The sequence below is a fragment of the Dermacentor silvarum genome, chromosome 7, assembly GCF_013339745.2.
Source record: "Dermacentor silvarum isolate Dsil-2018 chromosome 7, BIME_Dsil_1.4, whole genome shotgun sequence".
NCBI classification, from domain to species: domain Eukaryota; kingdom Metazoa; phylum Arthropoda; class Arachnida; order Ixodida; family Ixodidae; genus Dermacentor; species Dermacentor silvarum.
In genome coordinates, this window is record NC_051160.1 from 156,897,606 (window position 1) to 156,922,742 (window position 25,137).

Consider the following 25,137-nt stretch of genomic DNA (forward strand, 5'->3'; position numbering starts at 1 on the left):
CCTACTGCATTAAGCATCTTCACCTATTTGTTTCGCAGTGCATGCACTGTAGTGCCATTGGAAGCGTACTGCATGCCTTTTAATAGGCAACAAACCAAACCAACACCGCCGTTCCCTGCTGCAGGCGGCATGGAGTGAGCATTAAAGATGTCCATTACAATTGAGTCTGCCAAATTTTTTAGTGACTTCGGATCGTACACTTTCCTGGTTAGTACGTTTTTCCTCGCATTTTTTTCCAAAAGTTATGAACGAGGTTCTACTGTAATGAAACTAACGAAGCATGACTGCATGCAGAACGTTCTAAGCGTGAGCTGTTGTTTTTTTACAAGGCAAGCCCTGCTGCGGCTACCCACCTGCCCTGGAAAGGCCCCGTGTTGCGCAGCGTGATGTCAAGCTCCTGAGGCGCCACCTGGGCGAGGGCAGTGGGATCAGCAAAGCCTGCATCGAAGACGACACGTGCCAGTGGGCCGTCGAGGCTGGGCAGGGCCAGCAACGGGCACAGCTCAGGCTGGACCCCAAAGTGCAGCCGTGCCTGAAACTCGGACACCAGCAGTTGCAGGTGGCGCCATCCCAGTCGCTGGCACAGCACGCACACCATGCCTGAGGGGGGGGGGGGGGGGGCAGAACCAAAATACTGTAGCGCTTGACTAAATGCTTCTCGACAATAGAGATAAACCTGGATATAACGAAATTGACAAATTCCCGAAAAACTTCATTAGAAAGAGGATTTCGTTATATGCACGTTCGGCACACAAATTCGAAAAAGAAACGCTTACCGTAATTACTCGATTCTAACGCGCACCCGTTTTCCGTTTTCGTCGAAGCACTCATTCTTGGAATGTCACACCAGGTACCCGATGCGTGGACGCATGTGGTTTCGCACAAGCGCGAGGCATCGGAAACAAAGAGCGAGCGTCACGATGGCGTCGTAGCGTCATATAGTGTTACAGTAGAACCCCGCTGTTACGTTCCCGGGTGCTGCGTCTTCGGCCGGTCCCGGCACAGCTCCCATAGAACCCAATGTATTGGTAACCCCGCAGTTGCGTCACAACTGTGGGACCGTTCCCGCATCATACGTTGCGAACTGCCATCCCGCGCTGGCCCGAGCGGCCATTTTGACTTCTCATGTCGCTTCGCTTGGTGTCTTGACGACAACTACAGTTAAACCTGGATATAACGAAATTGACAAATTCCCGAAAAACTTCGTTATAAAGAGGATTTCGTTATATGCAGGTTCGGCACGAAAATTCAAAAAAGAAACGCTTACTGTATTTACTTGATTCTAACGCGCCCTCAATTGTAATGCGCACCTGTTTTCCGTTTTCGTCGAAGCACTCATCCTTGGAATGTCACACCAGGTACCGGAATGCGTGGACACGTGTCGTTTTCCGCAAGCGCGAGGCATCGGAAACGAAGAGCGAGCGTCACGATGGCGTCGTAGCGTCGTATAGTGTTACGGCAGAACCTCGCTGTTACGTTCCCGGGGGCTGCATTTTCCCGGCTGTTACGTCGTTTTCGACCGGTCCCGGCACAGCGCCCATAGAACCCAATGCATTGGTAACCCCGCTGTTGCGTCGCAACTGCGGGACTGTTCCCGCATCATATGTTGCGAACTGCCACCCCGCGCCGGCCTGAGCGGCCATTTTGACTTTTCATGTCGCTTGGCTTGGTGGCTTGACGATGGCATTGGCCGCCCAAAGTGCCAGGGGCGACAACTATGACGTATTTTCGGTTTCTGCCAGCAAAAGTATGGCCCTTGAGATCCGTATTTGCTATATAAAGATGGTGTCTATGATGCGCTATGACGCGTGTGGCCCTAAAATTGGTTTTGGCTCATGGATACTCTGTATATAAGGGTAGGACCACGCTAGCGGCAAAAAACGCGTGCGTGATGATGTGAGCAGCAAGTTGCCGTGTGTCAGCGCCTTGCCGCGAGGCCACCAAGGCACGCGCGTCTTGCCGCGCTGCTCTCCCGCGCCCTCCGAAGAACGTGCGAGCAACACCGCGAGTGCTCATTGTTTCATGCGAGAGACGACGATCGTCGATTGAAAATCCAGCGCGGACCGGCGGCGGTCCGGTTGTGATAGCTCCGTGACGGCACCCTCGTCGCTCTTGATTGGTTCTTCATCTCGCGGCACGCGGCATTTGCCACAGAAATGGGTCTCGAACCCATTTCGCGCGGCATGCCGGAAGACCCCCGATTCCTGCCGCTTTTGCCGCGCGTTTTTGCCGCGTGTTCTTGCCGCTAGCGTGGCCGTACCCTAAAGTCCAAGGGCGATAACGCAGTCGCCGCGCGCCGTATGCTGTATGTGCGAGTGAAAACGTGCGAGGGGAGCCGACGACCGCGTCTAAATCTCACGTGCGCAAGAAAAGCAGGGAGGAAGCGTGCCTTCCAGTTGCGCTCGAGGCACTGGCGAGGGAGCGCGGGGGGAGGGATAGCGGGGTGGCGTTGTGTACTCTGGCATCAACTGCGTACTGCACGGCGGCGCGCTGCCGCGCAGGCCGTATCTTGAAAGCGATCTGCGTTGGGGCAGAGTCTAGCAGTGTAGGTGCATCGGCGGCTCGTAGCGTTGTGCGTGCTGTGTTCTCGGCGCTCAGTTTACGTTGAAGCGATAGACAACAGCACGAAGGTCACTTCGCTCGCTTCTCCAGCGGCGCTTCCACACGCCGCCAAGCGTTTGACAGCGCGTGTCCGCGTTCATCGAGTATGATGTGTCACAGCGTGCACCAGCGCGTCGGCAACATCAACTGGAAAAGGAGAGAGTGTCGGCTTGGCGGGCTAGGCCAGCTGCAGCAAGCGGCAGGATCAGGTTTGAATGAAGGGAGGGGGAAAGGTCACGCCCGCGGCGGCAAGATCGCCGGGTCGAGGGATGCAGGCCCGCCTCGCACCCGCTCACACGCACGCACACGTGTGCTCGCTTCGAATTCCGTCGCGGCGTTGAAGGTACTTCCGGTTGCTGCTTGCGCAAAAATGACAAAATTTGGGGCGAAATCTCTAGGTTGTCGGCTGGGAAAATTCTTTATTTCGAGGGGGTCTCCCGCTGCCACTTCGTTACGTAGAGGTCTCAAATACATGTGCTTCTATGGAGTAACGGCGGGGAATAGAAAAACTTCTTTATATCCAGGAATTCTTTATATGGAGGTTCGTTATAAGCAGGTTTAACTGTATGACATATTTTCGGTTTCCGCCAGCAAAAGTATGACCCCTGAGATCCGTATTTGCTATCTAAAGATGGTGTCTATGACGCGTTGTGGACCTAAAGTTGGTTTTGGCTCATAGATGTTCCGTATAAAGTCTAAGGGCGATGACGCAGTCGCCACGTACCATATTGCCACCTGTAGGTAGTGGGTCGAGGGCAAGAGTGGGTCGAGCCCAAGAGAAGAAAGAAGACCCCGCGCTCCTTCTCTGCTCGAGCCAGACCCGACGGTCGCGTCTTCCAAGAGCCAGCTGCTCTACGTTTATTAAACCTTCAGGACTACTTCTCGAGGCTCGTGACAAACTGGTGGAGGTGCTGGGTAAGCGTCTTCACGGATGTTGCAGACCCCTCCAAGGATCCGCGCTACGAATCCAGTGCCTGTCGACACTCCCGTGCATCGGGCCAGCCGCAGGATCAGGGGACTGTCTCCAGAAGTCGTCAACGCTACAGTTCCTACCACATCAACCGGTATGACCAGCGCTTCTCTTCAAACCGCCCCAACCGGTACGGGAAGCACGATGTCGAACCGTTACACACTTGAGAGCCGACGGATCCCGAAGACTTTTCATGGCACAGTGTTCGAAGACGTCGAAGACTGGATGGTCGAATACGAGCACGTGGCCTCCGTGAACGAATGGAACGACACGGAGAAACTCCGACACGTCTACTTCTACCTGGAGGATGGCGTGCGTACGTGGTTTCAGAACCGCGAGGGGCAACTGACGTCGTGGCGCGAGTTTTGTCGTCAGCTTTTGGAGACATACACCAGTCCTGATCGCCACGAACGAGCGGAACGTGCGATTCAGGCCCGCGTCCAGTTGCCAAACGAAACTGTGACCACTTACGTCGAAGACATGAAGCGCCTCTTCCGACGGGCGGATCCAAGAATGACGGAGGAGAAGTTACATCATCTGATGCGCGGGGTCAAGGAGCAACTCTTCGCTGGCCTCGTACGGAGCCCTCCGAAGACGGTCGTGGAGTTCTTGTCCGAGGCCGTGACTATGGAAAAGATGCTTCTGCATCGCTCGAACATGTATGAGCGGCAAGCGAACAGCATGTCTGCTGCTGACATTTTCACGGCCATAGGAAGCAACGGTGACTGTCTGCGAGAACTCATCCGCTCTGTCGTGCGTGAAGAGTTGCAAAAGGCCGCCGTAACACCGCACCCTACGGTAAGCTCCATAGCGAGCATTATCAAGGACGAAGTGCATCAGGCGCTCCTTGACACTTTGCCTCCTGCTAACGCTGCGGCAGTACCTGTTGAATATCCGCGTGCGACCTACGCGGAAGCCCTGAAGCGCCCTTCTCCCTCTCCGCCGCTGTTCGTTCGTGCTCCTCCTACGGTGTCAATTCAGTCGGCGCAGCCGATGTACTACGACGCTGGGTATACACCGCCGCCGGTTGTTCATGCCGCTCCATTTGCCCACCATTCGGAGCAAGCGGTTCGCTACGTCGACGACAGACGCCCGCCCCCTCGGAAGTCGGATGTTTGGCGCACACCCGATCATCGGCCTCTGTGCTTCCACTGCGGTGAAGCTGACCACCTGTACCGCCAGTGCCCATACCGGCGCCTTGGGATTCGCGGCTTTTCCGCATACTCGCCGTCGCCCCGATACGGCCAGCGACCCCGGGACATTGAGGACTACCTCTCTCAGCAGCGCTTGCCACCGCCTGCCAGGCGGCAGTCGCGATCGCCGTCTCCCAGACGATTTTCACCTCCGCCCCAGCGCTATTCTCCCGAGCGGTCGACCAGTCCCCGCCGGGAAAACTAACTGAGGCGATCTTTGGGGGCGAGGTCGCTGACGGTCGAAGCGCTGAAGACCTCCGACGGACGCAGTTACGGAAACATACCGATCCGCCATCACCTGCAGCTGAACGAGACGACCGGCTTTCGCTCGATATACCAGTGACCATTGACGGTTATGCCGTGAGTGCTTTAGTGGACACCGGCGCAGACTACACGATACTAAGCAGGAAAATAGCAACGCAGCTGAAGAAAGTGATCACGCCCTGGCATAACTCGCAGATTCGGACGGCTGGCGGCCACGTCGTTACTCCGCTGGGCGCCTGAACGACTAGAGTTGAGATTAAAGGATCTACATTCGTTGCGAGCTGCCTTGTCTTACGCGAATGCTCCCGCGACGCTATTCTTGGGGTTGACTTCCTGCAGGAGTACGGCGCGATTATCGATCTGCAAGAGCGTCGTATCACTTTCTCTGCCGCACGAGCAATCGACGTGCAAGATGGCCAATGGCGCGACGACGTACTTCGTGTTTCGGCAGACAGTGTAACGCTTCCTCCACGAGCCAGTGTCCTCGTCGACGTTACATGCTGTGGCTTACGCGATGGCGAAGCGGTGGCCGAAAGTAACTTGGAACACCTACTGAAGCAAGGTGTTTGTGTGCCTCGAAGTGTTATACAGATTCGTGCTGGTCATTCGCAATTGCTTGTTACCAACTTTAGCTACGAGCACCGACACCTGTTCCGCGGATCTTCGTTAGTGTTTGCTGACGCAGTAGCAAACGTTAACACTGCTTCACGTCAGAAGTAGTGGAGACAGCAGACACGTCTCTGGGCCATCTCGACATCAATTCTGAACTGTCCACCGATAGCCAGACAGCACTGCGCAAGCTCTTGCTTGAATTCAGGACCTGCTCCGCACATTCTTCCAAGGTACGCCAGACTTCGATCACAAAACACAGGATCATCACGTACGAAGACGCACGCCCTGATACACCAGCAGCCTTACCGCGTGTCGGCAAAAGAACGCGAAGCCATACGTACGCAAGTCCGCGAGATGCTTGACGATGGCGTCATCGAACCTTCTAACAGCCCGTGGTCGTCTCCGGTCGTTCTTGTCAAAAAGAAAGACGGAACGCTACGCTTCTGTGTCGACTACCGCAAGCTCAACAACGTGACTAAAAAGGACGTGTACCCGCTGCCGCGTATCGACGACTTGTTAGATAGACTACGGCGTGCCCACTATTTTTCTTCTCTCGATTTAAAAAGCGGGTACTGGCAAATCGAGGTAGACGAACGCGACCGCGAGAAAACAGCCTTTGTGACTCCAGATGGGCTCTATGAATTTCGAGTGCTTCCTTTTGGCTTGTGTTCAGCCCCGGCTACTTTCCAGCGAATGATGGACACTGCCCTTACTGGACTGAAGTGGCAGGCCTGTCTTGTATACCTGGATGATGTGGTCATCTTCTCTGAAACGTTCGAGCAGCATCTTCACCGCCTACGGAGTGTGCTAGAAGCCATCCGATCTGCAGACCTCACACTTAAGCCCGAAAAGTGCCACTTTGGTTACGAAGAGCTCAAGTTCCTCGGGCATGTAGTAAGCGCCAAAGGGGTCCGACCCGATCCCGACAAGCTTGCCGCTGTGGCCGCGTTTCCAGCTCCTGCCGATAAGAAGGCCGTCCGGCGCTTCCTGGGTTTGTGCGCCTACTATCGCCGGTTTATTAAAGGCTTTTCGAAGATAGCGGAACCCCTGACACGCCTTATGAGGGACGATACGCCATTTGTGTGGCACAATGATCAACAGGCGGCTCTTGCTGAATTACGACAGCGCCTGCAGTCAGCACCCGTTCTTGCACATTTTCACGATGATGCTGATACTGAGGTGCATACCGACGCCAGCAGCATTGGCCTTGGCGCAGTGCTCGTCCAGCTTCAAGATGGAGTGGAAAGAGTTATAGCGTATGCCAGCTGCTCCCTGTCCCGTGCCGAGGCGAATTATTCGACTACGGAGAAAGAGTGCCTCGTGGTCGTGTGGGCGATCATCAAGTTTCGCCCCTATCTCTATGGTCGTCCCTTCAAAGTAGTGACGGACCACCATGCCCTCTGTTGGTTGGCAAGCATGCGCGACCCTTCAGGACGACTGGCACGGTGGAGCTTGCGGCTACAGGAATTTGACATCACCATCGTTTATAAGTCTGGCCGTAAGCATGAAGACGCTGACACGCTGTCCCGCGCACCCATTGATCCTGCCAGTCAGGAAACAGAGGATGATGACGGCTTCCTGGGCACCATTAGTTCGTCGGACTTGAGCAGACGGCAGCGTGACGACGCTGAGATTAGACCGATCATCGATCATTTAGAGGGCCGCGACACAACCATACCACGCCATCTGTCCCGCTCGCTGACGTCCTTCTGTCTGCGAGACAACGTGCTTTATAAGAAGAATGCTCGTTCGACCAGCCGTGCTTACCTCCTGGTGGTTCCAAGGGACATGCGCGACGACATCCTCTTCGCTTGCCATGACGAACCGACATATGGTCATTTAGGCTTTTCACGAACACTCGCTAGAGTAAGCGAAATGTACTATTGGCCCGGGCTTTCAGCAAGCGTCAAACAGTACGTTAAAGGCTGCCGTGAATGCCAGCGCCGCAAGACACCATCCGTTAAACCGGCTGGCTTACTTCAGCCAATTGAAGCACCTCACACGCCTTTCGACCAAGTCGGCATGGACATTCTCGGACCGTTTCCTCTCTCGGCCGACGGTAACAAATGGGTGATCGTCGCGACCGATTATTTAACACGCTATGCTGAGACGCAGGCGATCCCACGAGCCACGGCCTCAGAGGTAGCGCAGTTCTTCATGCGCCACATCGTCTTGCGTCACGGTGCTCCCTCCACTGTAATAACTGACAGAGGGACAGCATTCACAGCGCAGCTTATGGACGAAGTTTTTGAATTGAGCAACACCAGGCATCGCAAGACGACCGCGTACCATCCGCAGACCAACGGACTTATCGAGCGACTGAATAAGACTGTCACAGACATGCTCGCAATGTACATCGACGTTCAACACAAAACATGGGATCGGATCTTGCCTTACGTGACCTTCGCGTATAACACCGCCGTGCAAGAGACGACGCGCTTCACGCCCTTTCGCCTTCTCTACGGTCGCGAAGTCCAGACGATGCTGGACGCTATGCTGCCGTGTCAAGACGCTGACCAATTGACAACTGACGCCGAGGAATTTGCAGAGCGTGCTGAGGAAGCTCGGCAGCTCGCGCGGCTGCATATCGGCCAGCAGCAGCAGGCAGACGCACGATGCTACAACATCCGCCACAGGGACGTGTCCTACAACCCCGGGGACCAAGTTTGGGTGTGGACCCCCGTTCGCCGTCGTGGCCTCTGTGAAAAGCTGCTGAGCCGGTATTTCGGTCCGTATAAAGTGCTCCGCCGCGTCAGTGACGTAAACTACGAAGTTGTTCCGGACACAACATCGCAGACACGGAGTAGGACACAAAGACAACCGACCTCAGACATAGTTCATGTTGTGCTATTGAAGCCGTACATTGCGCGTCCGTAAATTTTTTTTTTTGTAGCGTTAGCTACACTGGCCTAGCCAAGCCCGTTTCGCGCGGCACATCAAGAGCCGTGCTGCGCATGCGCAAGGATCAGTGATGTCACACGGCTTGCGCACCGGAGCCACCGGAGCCGGCACCTCTCGCGCACTCCGCCGCCGCCGCGCGCGACTCACCGCCGCCGGTCTGCGCATTCCAGAGGAGTGACGTCGGCCGTGGTAGACGCACTGGCGCCGGCGCGCGCTCGCTATGCAGTCGCCGTCTGACACTGCGCTGGAGCCGCTGCGCTTCTGACTGGCGTTTGCCAGTGTGGTATAGCCATGGAGAAGGAGAGCGCAAATGCTGCTCAACAGCGCAGAAGAACGGAGAAGCTTGACTCATCGGATCCCGAAGTAGTTGCCTGGCAATTAGCGGTTGAGCGTAGGAGACAACCAGGAAAGCTAAGAATAATCAGCTGAACCTTTGCTAACGCTGCGTATATCCTGGCATAGCCGAGCTAAGCCACTGCAACTTTTTGTTTTCATTTTTTTTCTCTCATTCCCTTCTTTGTTTCTACTTTTCATTTATCTTTGGGAGCTTGCTTCTTCGTTCATTGACTGTGCCGGCGTCACGGCTACATTTTTTTGTGTACTTTCGCTTTGCCTGCCTTCCTCTTCTTTGTCTTCTACGCCTATTTTTTTAGCATCGAGGCGATGCCTTTGTTCGGAAGGGGGGATATTGCCACCTGTAGGTAGTGGGTCGAGGGCAAGAGTGGGTCGAGCCCAAGAGAAGAAAGAAGACCGCGCAGTCCTTCTCTGCTCGAGCCAGCCCCGACGGTCGCGTCTTCCAAGAGCCAGCTGCTCTACGTTTATTAAACCTTCAGGACTACTTCTCGAGGCTCGTGACAATATGCTGTATGTCCGAGTGAAAACGCGCGAGGGGAGCCGACGACGGCGTCTAAATCTCGCGCGCGCAAGAAAAGCAGGGAGGAAGCGCGCCTTCTTCCGTTGCACTCGAGGCACCGGCTAGGGAGCGAGAGGGGGAGAGATAGCGGGCGGCGTTGTGCTGTACTCTGGCATCAACTGCGTACTGCGCGGCGGCGCGCTGCCACACAGGCCGTATCTTGAAAGCGATCTGCGTTGGGGCAGAGTCTAGCAGTGTAGGTGCGTCGGCGGCTCGTAGCGTTGTGCGTGCTGTGTTCTCGGCGCTCAGTTTACGTTGAAGCGATAGACAACAGCACGAAGGTCACTTCGTTCGCTTCTCCAGCGGCGCTTCCACACGCCGCCAGCGTTTGACAGCGCGTGTCCACGCTCATCGAGTGTGATGTGTCACAGTGTCCACCAGCGCGTCGGCAACATCAACTGGAAAAGGAGAGGTGTCGGCTTGGCGGGCTAGGCCAGCTGCATCAAGCGGCAGGATCAGGTTTGAATGAAGGGAGGAGGAAAGGTCACGCCCGCGGCGGCAAAATCGCCGCGTCGAGGGATGCAGGCCCGCCTTGCCCACGCTCACACACGTGCGCTCGCTTCGAATTCCGTCGTGGCGGAGAAGGTGCTTCCGGTTGCTGCTCGCGTAAAAAATGACAAAATTTGGGGCGAAATCTCTAGGTTGTCGGCGGGGAAAATTCTTTATTTCGAGGGGGTCTCCCGCTGCCACTTCGTTACGTAGAGGTCTCAAATACATGTGCTTCTACGAGTAACGGCGGGGAATAGAAAAACTTTGTTATATCCGGGAATTCGTTATATGGAAGTTCATTATAAGCAGGTTTAACTGTATGAAGTCTAACATCCTGAAACTGCACTGCACCCGAAACAGCAAATATCCCCCATGTTTTCCTTGACTTCTTGGTTTGTTGGTTTCCCGCGATTGTTACTAAAGAAAAATTTAGTTCCTCAGTTACCCTTATCAATCTTAAATTTGAGACAGCAACAGCCAAATTGGTTGGGCTTGGGCAAATAAAGCCGACTTCAGTTAATTCGACCCTCAGGAGAGCGAAGAAATTGATTGAATTATCCGGTGGGTAGAATTAAACAAGATGCCAAAAAAATGCCACAACGTGTTGCCGATTCATTTGGCAGTATTTGCCCGATTTTAACAAGCTCCAAATCAAGCACGCACCCATTTTCTGTGTCCAATATAGAAAACTAACATTAAATGACATTAAAGCTCCTAAACAAAACATAAATCTAATGCACACCTGATATTTTAGGAAGAGAAATGGGCAAGGGTCTAATATGTGTTGCACAATGGCGACCAATTTCCTAAAATCAGCTTCGCCACAATACAACCATGTTCTGGGGAAAAGCATGCGAACGTCGCCAAGGCGGTTTAAGTTTTGTGTTCGTTTGCACTGCGCAGAAAAATTTCCGCCCAGTTTTCTCGCACAAAAAAAAAATAAAAGGCACAAAAACCATAGCTCATAATCGGACATTGTGAGCTATGGTTATTGCTGGATATTCTTTATAAGGCAAGCCAAAAATAAGCGTTCTTGACAGGAGATAATAGGGAGGTCAACACTCACTGTTCCCCCAAGCTCTGCCGAGACAGACGCTGCCACTAAAGGGGTCGTCACTGGGGTCACCATAGGGGTCAGACCCGTGCATACTGACTGGTCAAGTTCAAATTTTTCAGCAAAGGCCAATTTGAGGATCGAAATAACAAAAGTTTGGACCCGTAGAAATGGATGGGCACCGGCCGGGACCTTCAATCGGAATCGAATTAAACGAAAAATCAAATTAACCAAATTCAAATAAAGGGAAGTCTACTGTATTCAATATTTTCAAATATTTTATCAAATGTTACACAATTCATGAAAGAACTTTATGCGCACAAGATGAGGACAGAGAAGAGGCTAAGACACACGAGCGCAGTATGTCTTAGCCTCTTCTCGTGTGTCTTAGCCTTGTCTCTGTCCTCGCCTTGTGCGCATAAAGTTCTTTCATGTCTTACCAACATGCCCAAACAGTCCCCTAGGTACACAATTCAGTATTCGCTTTGGATCAAATTTCAGTATTCGTAATTTTCTAATGATTCCAAATCAAGGAATATAAATATTAAACATAAAATGAACAGTTTTGGTGTCGGTGAGCAACTCACATTGCCAATGACACGGCTCATAGCCAAGACAAGTGAAAGACGAAGCTGTTATGCTGTTAGCCGTATTTTCGGATTATTGAAGTTTCGGGTTCTGTACGGTATCTTGCCCCCTATAACACAATGTTTTTTACATTGTTGGTGCACCTAATGTAGAGAAATGACCCTATTCAAGTTGTCCCCCATGTTTTTGTTGTCAATGGCTATGTGGTTTCTCGGCAAGCAACCCGCAACTTCGGTTGCCAGCACCCGGGGAAGCAGTGCTGATATGGCCTAACAGCCAAGGCAGCGTTGCCGTGAAGAAAATTTGCCACTCGCCTGCGTGGAGTGGGAACTGTCGCACGAAGTTTGCCGCTCATCAAGTGGCTCATCAGTCATGACAACCAAGATTACACACACAGGATAGACTGAGGGCCGTAGAAAGGGCGTGCGGGTCCACAGGCAACAAGCCACAAACTACAGCGAGCGTGCCTATTAAGTTAGTCTGTGCGCTTACAGGACAGAATGAGTTCACACGTATGTACAAAGCATCGAGCTCAATTTGCAGAATGCCACCTAAAAAGGCAAACACGAAATGCCCCCACAGCCTCGACCGCCACAAAATTCAAATATATACTGAACCACAACACTCGGCAAAAAGTCTGTAAATACATTTCCTGTACTGCTGGCCATATACTGCTGGCACTGTAAAAAAAAATTTTGGACTTGCGTTTTTGCATGAAATATCTGAATAACAGCATTGAAGAAAACTTTGGATCTTTGCAAGTAAAGGCACCCCCTTTGTTTTAATGCATTAGGAGTGTCATAGTGGAAAATGTGTACAGGTGTGAAATGTTGGAAGCCGGTCACATGGTATAGGTAGAGAGGGGATGAGGGTTTACAAGAGTGTGTATCTTTGGTATTAAGAGTTAAACCTCGATCAGAATCGGTTTATTCAATACAAAAACGGGGATAATTACATCATAAGTATATACAAAAGGAAGTCCCGTAGTTAGAAACTGAAATGGGACCTCCTATGCATGATGACAAGAATTATTAATACAACCAAACAATCGCAACATATAAAGTTTACGATAATACAGGTTTTTAAATGACAAGGCATAAATGAAAAAAGCACAGCAGTTTAATGCATTTAATAAGAACAAGGCTGCAGATTAGTCAATAATAGGGAACACTACAAAGGGTCCTTTTCCAAGAAGATGAAAAAAAAAAATGCAGGAAATAAAATAGAGACACAGTTAAAGTAAAAAAAAGTTAAAAATAAAAAAAACATACTACATTGAAAAATGAGAGTCGGATAAAGCTAAAAGAAAGCGCCTAAGTTCTGTATGAAACCTGTGAGATTTCAACAATTTTAAAGGAAACGCTTGTGTGTTCCAGAGAGATAAAGCTGAAAAGTGTAATGACTGCTTGCCGTAGTTGGTGCGAACGCTGGGTAAAATAAAGTTCATATTCTCTGAAAATCTAGTATTACTTATATTAATAAGAGACGTGTTTGGTATGATGGTTACTGGAATATTATTGTTTATTGCCATTTATTTATTGTTTATTGCCGATATAACAAAGTCAGTAAAATCGGCATTTTGCTTCGCTATAACAAAAATTTTAATATAGAAATTGAACCTTTTCTGCAAATAAGTAAAGTCGCTGGTGAATTTTTCTTACACGAAGGGGGCCTGCAAAACTTTTCGCGTTATCGGGCAATCAGAAAAAGCAAGCCTGAATGAGAAAAAATTCATTTTATTGATTTTGACAGTCAGCGACAGAAGATAGTTTCATGCCATGTTGACGATATCTTCAACTCGGCAGTACGAAGTGAAGTCACGCTTTCACGTCCGCTCCACACCTGCAGCTGAGAGCGTCGCTTGAAAAGCCCCGGCAGCGGGAAGCAAATGCTTCTTCTGCCTCTCGCTTTGACGCGTTTCCGAAACTAGAGATTACACAACATCCAGTACAGTCGAACCCACTTATAATGATAGCGGTTTTAACAATATATCGGGTATAACAGTCAGAAGCTGCTGCACTGTCAACTTTTGTATGGTTTTTATGAAGAAATAACCAGCTTACTACAACTGCACTCATGTGGCATTATTGGCTTTAACGATAAAGTCTGGCTGCTGAATGTCCTTGCCGTAAGATAATAGAATGCGAAATGTTTGAAAAGAAAAAGAGAAATTCGAGCCCTTGCGAGATCGCCCGCCGCGCGCTCATACAATAGCATCCGTCTTCCAGCCACTTCCGCATGGCCAGCCTCGCACGCCTCTCTCCCGTGCCCTTCCACCCCTCCGAACACGAATAGGCTTCGCCAACTGCGCTGATAGCGCTGCTCCCAGATTGCTTGGCGACTACTCATTCTGCACACTTCTCCCAACAGATTAGGTCACTCGTGCTCGTATTTGTTGGTTGCGTCGAAGTTGTTCCTGGCCATGTGGATTCTCAGCCTCGTTTGACTTGCCACACAAAACGGAAGATGGCTGATCCGCCCGCTGATGATCGGCAATGCACGACGTTGCCGGTGAAAAGAAAGTGCACTGCTATAGATTTGGAAACGAAGTGCTTCTAATTAATGAGGCAATCGTCGTGAACGTGGTGGACTGCCTCAACGTTGTCCTCGCAGGAGACATTGCAGATGATTCAGTGCCTCCTGAGCTTCGTTATCACGAGGGACATTCCGCTTCCCTACGTGGAGCACCTGGATGCCTTGGAGAAGGATGTCGGCAAGCTTCGCTTAAAGCAAGCAAAGCTGACTGACATGAGGTTTTCTCAAGCAAGCCAGTGAGATGCTTGTGGCGATCTCATCTCAGCGTTTCTTCTCGATTTCTCAAGCTGAAAGGCTGCTGCAGCAAGCTTCTTAAAGCAATTGGTGTCGCTCGCATGGCGGAGCTCACATGTAACTTGCCGCCTGTGATCCTGCTTTGCAGTTGTTATAGCAGTGCCATTCTTGAAGGCCAACAGCCATAGCTTGTTACACGTGATCGGAGCGTGCAGGAGAGTTAAAAAGTTAAACGAGTCAACACAATCAGCAGCCGAAGGAGGGCCACTGGCCTCCCTGCTACATAATTTTCTCACAACAGCTCTGCCATCCCCCTATCTTGATTTGTTTCATGCAACTCGGTTATAAAAATGGTATTCTCATGGAACTTTAATATTGTAATAGGAGGGTTTGACTGTATATATATATGGAGCGCTTCTGGCCCACATCATCGTTTTCGTCTGTATACAATCATCACCATCCCAGAGCTTCTTCTTGGCGGGTACTATCTGCGGCCTCACCTTATAAAAGTGTTCGGTCTGGTTCCTTCCTTTTAAGTGGTTATACAATTTATATATATAACTACGCACCTTCGTTAGTTGTCTAATACTTTGCTAAAGATAACAATGCTGTATCTTTTAGGTGAAATTGCAGCATGTTTACTGATAGAACCAATACCAGAAACAATGCATAATCGTTACCGAAATTTCTAACACTTGTGAGAATTATGAAGGCTCATATTTTCCTGCGTTCTTATGCGCGCCACGGAAGCGACGAGCGCAGACGCCTTTTTCCCCTCTTCAGGGAGCTAGACGGCTTTTGGCGCACTGACGCAACCCTCTTGAAAACTGGTTGCAAACGTAGCGGTGACATACACGCGGAGCCCCACGCCCATTGGACCAAAACAAGAATAAGGCAGGGCAGTCGAGATCGACGCTGCCGGGAAAAGACTGCGAGCCGCGACGAAGGAAGGAGCTCAGGTAAACATCTCGTTTCCCATCCTGTGTCGTGCACTGCTATTGTTCGACCCACTATCGACCCCGGCAAGCGTCGCGGTCGTAACTAGCCTGCTTCCATGTGAATCCTCTGGAGCAATAAACATTGTTGTGCTTGTTAGTCTATCATGCCGAGAGAACCCGAGACTACACGCTATACCGAACCTTGCTTGATTCTTCGCACATGACATGCATGTGCAATGTCGCAAATTTACAAGAAACCCTGGGGACAGTGAACAATGGTTTCTCACTCAGCACATCGATCTCATGAAGCTTCCTTTGAGATGTCCTACAAGTTGTGACATTGGATTGGTCGCATTGCGTGGAGATGGGTCTGCTGATAGCGTCGTCCCACTGCAGGCAGCACTATGGCAGGCAGAGTGGATGGGAAAGCTTTGCAGGCTTTGCTTTGCATCTCCGATGTGAAGATATTGTCGACAGGGCATGAAACCGTATCTATGGTCGCAGACTCCCAAATTCAATAAGATTAATTTATTTTTGTAAGGCAAGTTCATTTTTTTCCATTGCTCGATAATACGGAAACCTTTACGGACCCTTCCAGGTAGCAAAAAGAGGTCGGCGACTGTGCTTATTTGCATAAAAAGTTGAATTTCAATATAATAAAATTTCAATATATTTCAATACGAAAATGCGTGCCACACAACAGAGATATGAAGGCGTTGAGTTATCACAGGCTATAGTGCGAAAAGCATACCGGCAAAGGTGGCGGCTCCCTGCTGCAGCGACTGGAGCAGGCCACGAGGGCAAGCGAATATGCGTGCCACCTCCGCCAGGGGGCGCTCGGAGGCCAGCCGCTCCAGGGCAAGTGCCAGGTAGAAGCGGCGGCACCCATCCAGGAGGCGGCCAGGGGGTGGGGCTCGGCCAGCGGCCGCCCGTGCCATGCACGCTTCGTCGACACCCACCAGAGCCGCAACGCGGCGTTGTGCGGCCGACAGCCGCTCCCACAGTTCCTGGTAGCGGCCCCAGTCCAGCGAGCCTAGCTGCAAGAAGCGTGCTTGAACCTGAGTGACGATTCTGGGTTGTCCTAGAGTTATGTACAATGCTTCACACTGCCCAGCAGTCAACCCATAAGAAAATATATCAAGTTGCAAATGCTCCCCACCACATTTACACGAACTACATGCAAATCTTTTTTGCAGAACTACCAGCCACAGGAGGCACCTCATGTTGTATTCCAAACCATGCTCCAATTGAAAACTCGAAGACTGAAAGGAGGATCAGATTCAAAGAAAAGACACGGAGGAGAAGGACAGAGGGTTTGGTTCCTTCCTACTGGCCCATGTCTTTCGCACCCTCTTCAGCCATGCACCACCTGAACAGTAGATGCTACTCTGAATATAGAGTGAGATACTAATAGGTGGTGTTCAAATCGCACACGCCAAGCAATGGCACCCTCAGAGTAATGAAAGCCAATCTTGAAGGCCATGCTTTTCTGTACTGAATGCACTGGAAGCGATTGCAGGAGCCACAAACATGTTGTGGCTGCCATGTTTTGGACATCACCATTTTTTTCCCACTTTTGCAACTAAAATGCAGCAGTCTCAGCTGCTAAGCAGCCAAGCTTTACAGAAAAGCCAACCTCAACATACCACTGACAGGAGGCATAGGTCTGCGAATATTGAGAAAACAGGAAATGGTGGTTATGGTGCAAAGGGGCCCAAGAGACAGCATACGCTACGGGCAGTAAGAATGCAGGCTGCTTAATACAATGAGAACCCAACAGTGCAATCCACAACAACAATATGCATTCATGCAGCAGCGCTGTGCAGACATATTGCACGAGCAGGTGCCCCATGCAGTCGTGCATCGTATTATACTTGAGGGCCTCGTCCCAAGCCTTCTGATACGGCTACATTGCATCTTGTTACCTTGTGCCACAATCATAACCGTAATCTTTTTCATATTTTCCGAGTTGTCAGTTTTCACCCCTCGTATTATATTTCTGCAAATACAGTAACAAACAAAATGAACGCTTAAACACTAAATGTACACTAACAGCCACAAGTAAATCAGCTTGGTGGGAGCTAGATGCAATCAAGACTTGCCTTTGGCATGCCACTCCAACCTGAAGGCAACATGAAAGCAGGTGGAAGGCCTTTCTTTCAAGCATGCACAAAGGAGGGCAGGCCATTTCAGAGATGACTTCATGTTTACAAACATAGCAGAGCAAGGAGACAATATTTTTAGCAACGCAGTGTTCCTGGCAGAGGAGTTATCTCTTCAATTATGAATGATGGATCGGCCAACTAAAATTCGCTAGCAGCAGCTGTCTCTGCACACCACTCACCTGCGAACCAAGGTGTCCAGGTGTGACCAGGTACACCAGGTGCAAGTCACTGTCGAGGGCCAGACAACGCCGGGCGCGCTCCAGCTCACCGACCATGGCCAGCGCGTCATCGGGCGAAAGCCCCGATGCGAGAACGGCACGACCCAGCTGGCTGGGACAGTAGCGTCGATCTCCGTCTTCCCCTGTTGAGATGGAGGGTCGAAAAGCACAAGGTGGTTCAATTAATTACTACAACCTCATTTACTATAGCTACTGCCAGTGACGTGCACACCTTGCCTGTTTTTCATTGTCAGCAAACATTTAGCCCACTTCTGTTCTTGTACTCGATGTGCCCTTAGGCAGTACATAGGTCATGACGGTGCCTTTAGAATTGTGGCAATAGGCACCAGGCGCGGGATGAATTTGGACCGGTGGCGCCTTCATGCGGCGGCGCCGTGAATGTAATGGCACGTGGTGGCCGGGCCGCGCGCAGCAGGCGCTGCCGTGAAACGAAGTCTGATCAAACATGTTGAGTTTTTAGGTGCACCAACAGTTACTGAAACATGACTGAAGCTCGTTAGGCCATTCAATTCAATTGTTGTTCATCGCGGCATCGCATTTTTCAGGCGGAAAGTCTGTATATGTGCTGTGTGTAGGCAACAGCGCGTACAGTGCTCAGCAATTGAAATGCGATACTCGAATCGCATGGTCGCCAGCGCTTTTTGCACTGACTGTAAGCGCTGGGGACGCCAAACTGATGCATTGTGGTGTAGAGTGAAAGCGAGAACCTTCGTAACGCATTATGACTGCATTTGGTCCCACAGCGCTCACCTGTGGCGCGAAAAGAAAAGAAAACAAAACAAAACAAAAAAACGCAGCAGCCGCGCGCTGCCAGCGCTTCAATCGCTGGGCACCGTACATTCTCGACCCTGATTTGCTATGGTCTAGTTGTTCTATCGTTAATAAAAGAGCCGTTAATACGCACAAGCTTCGTGTCCCGCTTGCCTGTCTTCGCCTACGCAGTGTAACGGCTCCAGAGTGTGGGCACCGAAGGCGAACATTCAGATTTGTAGTCATTTTGCCGTCTTATCAGTGTGTTAGTGTTCCTTTTAATGTACATTTTCCTTTCTAGCAATTCCCAACTCTGGTTGCGTCCAGCACATGACTGTGCTGTGCATCGACGGCGAACGCCAACGCAGTGGCATGTTCACACTCGCCGCCACCGACGGCTCCTGTCGCTCCAAGCTATATAAAATGAGCTGTGACTGAAGATTGGGCTAGTTTATGAGCAATTCAGAATGGGGAATCATTGCAAAGATAAAAGAACTACAACGGACAGAGAACGGGAACTTACTGACACATGTGCAATCGGCGAAGCAGCTCAAGAAACAGAATAAAGAAGACTTATGTCTCCTTTTTTTTATGTCCATAATTTTTGTGTTATTCGCCTATTTACGTGATTAAATACGCGAGAATGTTAATGCACACAGCAAAATAACATCTGCAATATAACTGCTGGAGTTCCACGTCTTAGCTTGCTGCGGAGCTCCATTCGCGTGGTGCATTTGCATCACAATTTGCGCTCATTTTCTGCTTTATATACTACTTGATGCCACAAATGTGATCTGCCTCGTGACGACCTTTCTCAAAAGCAGACACACTAAAATGCGTTTTCCCGTGCGTCAGCCCTTAAAACCCGCAGTCCAAATCACTGGAAGCACAGAGCGCCTTCGTCCCGTCGTCTGCTTCACATGCCAGTGCTTCACACGCCGGCGCGCCGCTGGCGCCTTACAATGGCCGCCCGGTACCTATAGCTACTTTGAAATGTACAGTGCGGTCATCGTTAAATTGGAACCTTGATATAACAAACATTGATATAACAAATTACTTTGTGCAATAGACTTCCATTAATTGGACTCCACTTAATCCGATTTTCCCTTAATTGCCCCTGACCGAAGGTCCCGACAAGTGCCCATGCATTTATATGGGTCCAAACGTTCGCCATTTCGATCCTAAAATTGGCCTTTGCCGGATAATTCGAACTGGACTATTCAGCGTGAACGCACCTGATTTTCCAAGAAGGTTGGGCCAAAAAGTGCCAGCACTGTTTAACTGAATACGAAACCAAAACCTTGTTCGCATGATTTAGCGCTTAATACGGCTGTAATACGACGAAGCTGACTTTAGGAAATTGGCCACAATTGTGCAACACATATTAAACCCTTGCCCATTTTTCTTGCTAAAAAATTGGGTGCATATTACATTTTTATTATGTTTAGAGGCTTTAACGACATTTCTACGTTAGTTTTGTACATTGAATACATAGAAAGTGGGCACAAGCATGACTGAGGGTGTGTTAGAATCTGGGAAATAGTGGCAAATGATCATCGGTGTGTCTTGGTGTTGTTCTAAATGTTGTCTAATTCAACATGCTGAATACTTCAAATCAATTTCATCTGTCTCATCAAGGTCCAATTAACGTAAGTTGACTGTAACACTAAATAAATCTAAAATGGTCACCGGGGATATTAGCATTTAAAATATGTCACCGAACGATAATTTAGACTCTGTGAGGACTGCCTAAAAGTCCAAATAAACAGGAGTCCAATTTATCGGATTCGCAAGAAAATAAGTGACATTCCACAAACAGCAAAAATAGCTCATCAATTTGTTACTGCGACTTCATATGCTTGCCTGTGACCTGGTCAGTCCATATCTCAACCATTGTTTTGCTGTTGCTATAGATACGCGAAAGTACATTCAATGCATGCACCAAATCTACATCTTTTGGCAACAGGTCGGCCATATTCTGATAGCTAAATAATCACGATTTTCTTCACAATGGTCGTTGTAAAGTACTACGCTCGTCAGCACTGACATCGAGGATAGATTTGGTGCTGCTTGAAGCTCCTCGTTGACTTTGAGCATCAAAAACTCATAATCCATAGGAATCGGAAATGTTGCCCAGAACTGTGTCGCTAAACGCTGGACGCACAAAACTCAAACGACAAACCACAAATGCAGTCTTCACAATTTAGTGGTTTAGCTTGGCTTCTCCCATGGTTTGGGTGTAGTCGGCAACATGGTTCATGACCACTAAATTGACTAGGTTTTGCTAGTTTCAGTGTCAAGGAGGCAACGGTGGCCATGCTGGCGTCGTATTAACAGAAAAATATTGCTGTTTCTGCTTGAATCAGTAGTTGAATTAGCACGTGGTTGTGAAGGCAGGGTCTGAAATATCGAATGGAATGCGTATTATGTCCGAAATTTTGGTCATCCTTGTACATTATGACCATTAGGCCAGTGGCAGTGCTGCGAAGCTGTCTGAATAATCAAGTATGTCCAATTTATCGGTGCCTGAATTATCGTTCGGTAACTGTGCAGAGACATGCATTTTTCCCTGCACATGATAAAAAATAACTTTGTGCTTAATATTGCTCTGCTCTTGTTCAAGTTTCATAGTAAGATTACATTTTGTGGTCCCCAGATCATTCAATACAGTCGACTCTCATTACAACGTACCCTGATAACAGACCAAAAATGTCCGTTTTATCCGAAGTCCGTTATATCTGAAACACCTCACTTCCGATATTTTGGTTGCTATGTTTGACAACGTTACAGCAAAGAGTGACAGACGAACGTCAAAAGTTAAAAAAAAAAATCGAGGTTTCACCCGAAAGGCGAAGCATCGATCGCGGTCGCAAATTAGTAGACAGCTATACGAAGTAAGGATAGCAGCTTTATCAGTGGTATACAGTTGTAAATATTCGCTTACTAACTAAATTAAGCATGGTGTCACGCGCGCACAGGTAAACATCAACAAATCTCGCTCGATGACAGCGGCAACTCGCCGTCTAAACACTGGAGTGAGGAAGGGCGGCAGCAGCGAGCTAATTGACCTTTGTGCTGTCTTTCGCTTCAACGTGAACTAAACATCGAAAACACAGCGCATACGAAGCTACCGGCACAGGGCGTACTTTGGCCACATCGCAGATCACTTTGAAGATTAGGCCCGCGCGACCGTAAGCCGCAGCCACCAGATAAGGAGGCCTCCCATGCCTCCCCCCCGGGCCTTGCGCGCGAAAGAAGATGGCGCGCTTGCCTTCCTCTCTCGCGTGCGCGAGATTGAGCCGCGATCTCGGCTGACCCTCACAAGTCTGTTGTCAGCCCATGTCGACACGGCAAAAGTATGTTTTACACGCCTGATTTTGAAAAAAATTGCCGCTAATTTCGTCCGCTGTAGCCGATAATCCGTTGAAGAGCGGCCCGTCAAAAGCGAACTCCGTTGTATTAATAAAACAGTTAGAGCAAACTAAGGTTAAAATATGGTCCGTTATATCCAAAAGTCTGTTGTACATGGGTCTGTTGTAATGAGCGTAGACTTTAACAATTTGCGCTGTTACTTGCTTGGCTTTCGAGAAATACATGCAAATTTGCTTTCATCTGCACCCCCCTGCTCCCCCGCAATGTCCACATCGCGCCCCCCAATGATCGAGTAGCGGAAATTATACCCTATCTCAGTAGTTCCTTGCAGCACTACGAAAGCGGCAGGATTATTTAGCCCATAGGAAAGGTGGGAGCCTCTTGAGATGTGTTCAGTCACACAGCATCATCTGCTCAGTGTCTGCACACTATCCTGTCGAAATGTGCTCCCCAGTGTGTGTGTGATGACGCAACAAATGTTTTGGCACCTGTAACCATAAGCCACATTTACCTGAATCCAACAGGGGGCTTCACTTGCTCTATACTTTTTCCCAGCAATTACTTGCAGCCCCTTTTTGTTGAACAGTAGGGACGAACACACCCAAAGTTCTCTGAACACACCCGAACACACGAAGTTCTCCGAGCGAGTTACATAGCCCGATGGTGGTACAGTTTGAGTCGGGCGACGTGCACGACTTACATGTGACGTGACTGCCAGTTGTGCAAAGTCACTCTTGCGATGACGTAGGTCATGTCACTCAGTCGTTTCAGTATGACATATGGGCCACTATATCGAGACAGAAACTTCGTGCACAGCCCGTTTTTGCGCACAGGTGTCCAAAGCCAAACAATGTCCCCAGGAGCATATGTGATGATCACATGTCGAGCGTCATAACGAGTCTTGGCACGATCTTGACAGGAGAGAGTCCTGAGGCGGGCCAGTCGACGCGCTTCTTCGGCACGGCATAAAGTCTGGCCTAATGAGTAGTCATCATGTGGGGACCAGGGAAGGATGGTGTCGATAAAGCTTTGGGGGTTGCGAGCATAGAAAGGCGTGTAGCCAGTGACTTTGTGCTTGGCAGTATTGTAAGCGTACGTAACAAATGGTAAGATTGAGTCCCAGTTTTTGGGATCGGTGGAGACATACATGGCAAGCATGTTGGTCAGCGTAGGATTCGTGCGCTCAGTGAGTCCGTTTGTTTGCGGATGGTAAGAGGTCGAATGCCGGTAATCAGATCCACAAAGACGTAGTAGTTCTTCAACAACGTCTGCAGTAAACTGCCGTCCACGATCACTAATCACAACGCGTGGAGCACCATGGCGGAGAATGATGGAGTACAGCAGGAACGATGAAACGTCTGCTGCTGTAGCCGAAGCGAGTGCCGCCATCTCAGTGTACCGGGTCAAATAATCCCGCGACAACCGGAAGTAGACTTGGGGAAGGGACCTAGCAAGTCGACACCAACTTATTCAAATGGCACGATCGGCGGTTAAACTGGCTCCAAGGCACCCGCAGGAGGCGTCGTTGGCTGCTTATGGCGTTGGCAAATGGCACAGCTGGAAACGTACTGCTTCACCGTCTTCCAGAGCTTTGGCCAATAGAAATGCTGGCGCAGTCGGTGAAGTGTCCGAGCAAAGCCAAGATGGCCTGACGTGATGTCATCGTGCATGGCGTGAAGTATCATAGGCCTGTTACGTTTGGCCGAGTAGGGTTCCAAGCCGGGAGAAGAAGACGCCGGGAGAAGGAAGAACGTAGTTTTAATGCGGCATGCTTGCCGAAAGAAGGAGTACAAAAGAAGCCGCTAACGGCGTGATCCGCAGTCCTTTATAAAGGAACGCCGTGATCAAAGGGCGAGGGAAAACATCAGCGCACATGCGCGAAACAGATTATCGTCCGGAACAGATGAGCCAGACTTGGGCGCCGGCTGATAAGCGGTGCGCAACGCAACAGGCCTCAACGTCTGGGGAACCACGAGCAGAAGTGGAACGCCTTCAGCAGAATAATTCTTCTAACACAATAAATCTTCAAAAATAATGAAAGGTGAGCCGCGTGCAGGTGACCGAGCGGCGTCAAGAATAGCTCGAATAGAAGGGTCATGCTGTTGCTCACGCATGAAGGTGGTGGCATCAGGGAACTCGGCAGAGATGGCAAGGAGGTATTCATCTAAGTCATCGTCCGTATCTCGCGTGCTTGCTGATGGAAGGCGAGACAAACAGTCAGCATCGGTGTGACAGCGACCACTCTTGTAAGTGATAGAAAAGTCGTATTCTTGAAGCCATAATGACCACCGAGCTAATCGGCTAGATGGATCGCGTAGTCCAACCAAGCAGCAAAGAGAATGGTGGTCTGTCACTATCGTGAAGTGGCAGCCGTATAAGTATGGTCAAAACTTGTTAGTGGCGAAGACTACTGCGAAGCATTCCATTTCTGTTACGGTGTAATTCCGCTCAGCCTTGGTGGGAGTACGGCTTGCGTAGGTGATGACTTGTTGGCGTCCGCTATGTATCTGTACGAGTACAGCTCCAACACCCAGACCACTAGCATCGGTGTGAAGCTCAGTTGGAGCCTTTGGGTCAAAGTGGCGCAAAATTGGAGCTGAGGTGAGCAGAAATTTTAGTTGACGGAATACAGACTCACATTCAGTAGTCCATCTAAACGGTGAGTCCTTGTGAAGGAGTGACGTGAGCGGATGAGCTAGGCGTGCAAAGTCCTTAATGAAACGGCGAAAGTAGAACATAGTCCCAGGAAGCTACGGAGGTCTTTCACCGTGTTCAGCTGGTTGAAGCCACGAACAGCCGCAAGCTTCTGGGGGTCTGGGCGGATGCCTTCTTTGTCGACGAAGAAACCCAAAACAAGCGTTTGACGTTTGCCAAAGTGGCACTTTTTGGAGTTTAGTATCAGTCCCGCCCGCCGTATGCAGTCAAGCACAACTTCGAGTCGTTGGTTGTGCCCGTGAAATGTCTTGCCGTAAATGACAACGTCGTCCAGGTAACACATACAGATTTCCCATCGAAGTCCCTGCAAGATGGTGTCCATGAATCGCTCGAATGTCGCCGGAGCTTTACACAAACCGAAAGGCATTGCGTTAAACTCGAAGAGTCCGTCCGGCGTTACGAAGGCAGTCTTCTCCTTGCCTGGCGGGTGCATCGGTATTTGCCAGTAGCCTGAGCGCAGATCGACAGAGGAGAAGTACGAGGCAGAATGTAAACAGTCAATGGCGTCATCTATACATGGCAGCGGATACACATCCTTCTTCGTTACTGTGTTTAGGCGTCTGTAGTCGACGCAGAATCGCCACGAATCGTCTTTCTTCTTGAC

The 25,137-nt window shown here is 50.0% G+C and overlaps 1 protein-coding gene across 1 annotated transcript in view; it reads right to left on the reverse strand.

Annotated features, from left to right (window-relative positions):
• Positions 1-25,137, reverse strand: part of LOC119458612 (DNA polymerase theta) — a 176,457-nt gene that overhangs the window by 80,765 nt on the left and 70,555 nt on the right. The window contains exons 13-15 of the mRNA XM_037720452.2: positions 17,637-17,818; positions 16,044-16,329; positions 354-600 (exon numbers count right to left, since the gene is read on the reverse strand). Coding sequence (XP_037576380.1) covers positions 354-600; positions 16,044-16,329; positions 17,637-17,818 — 715 coding nt within the window. The remainder of the gene's footprint in view (positions 1-353; positions 601-16,043; positions 16,330-17,636; positions 17,819-25,137) is intronic.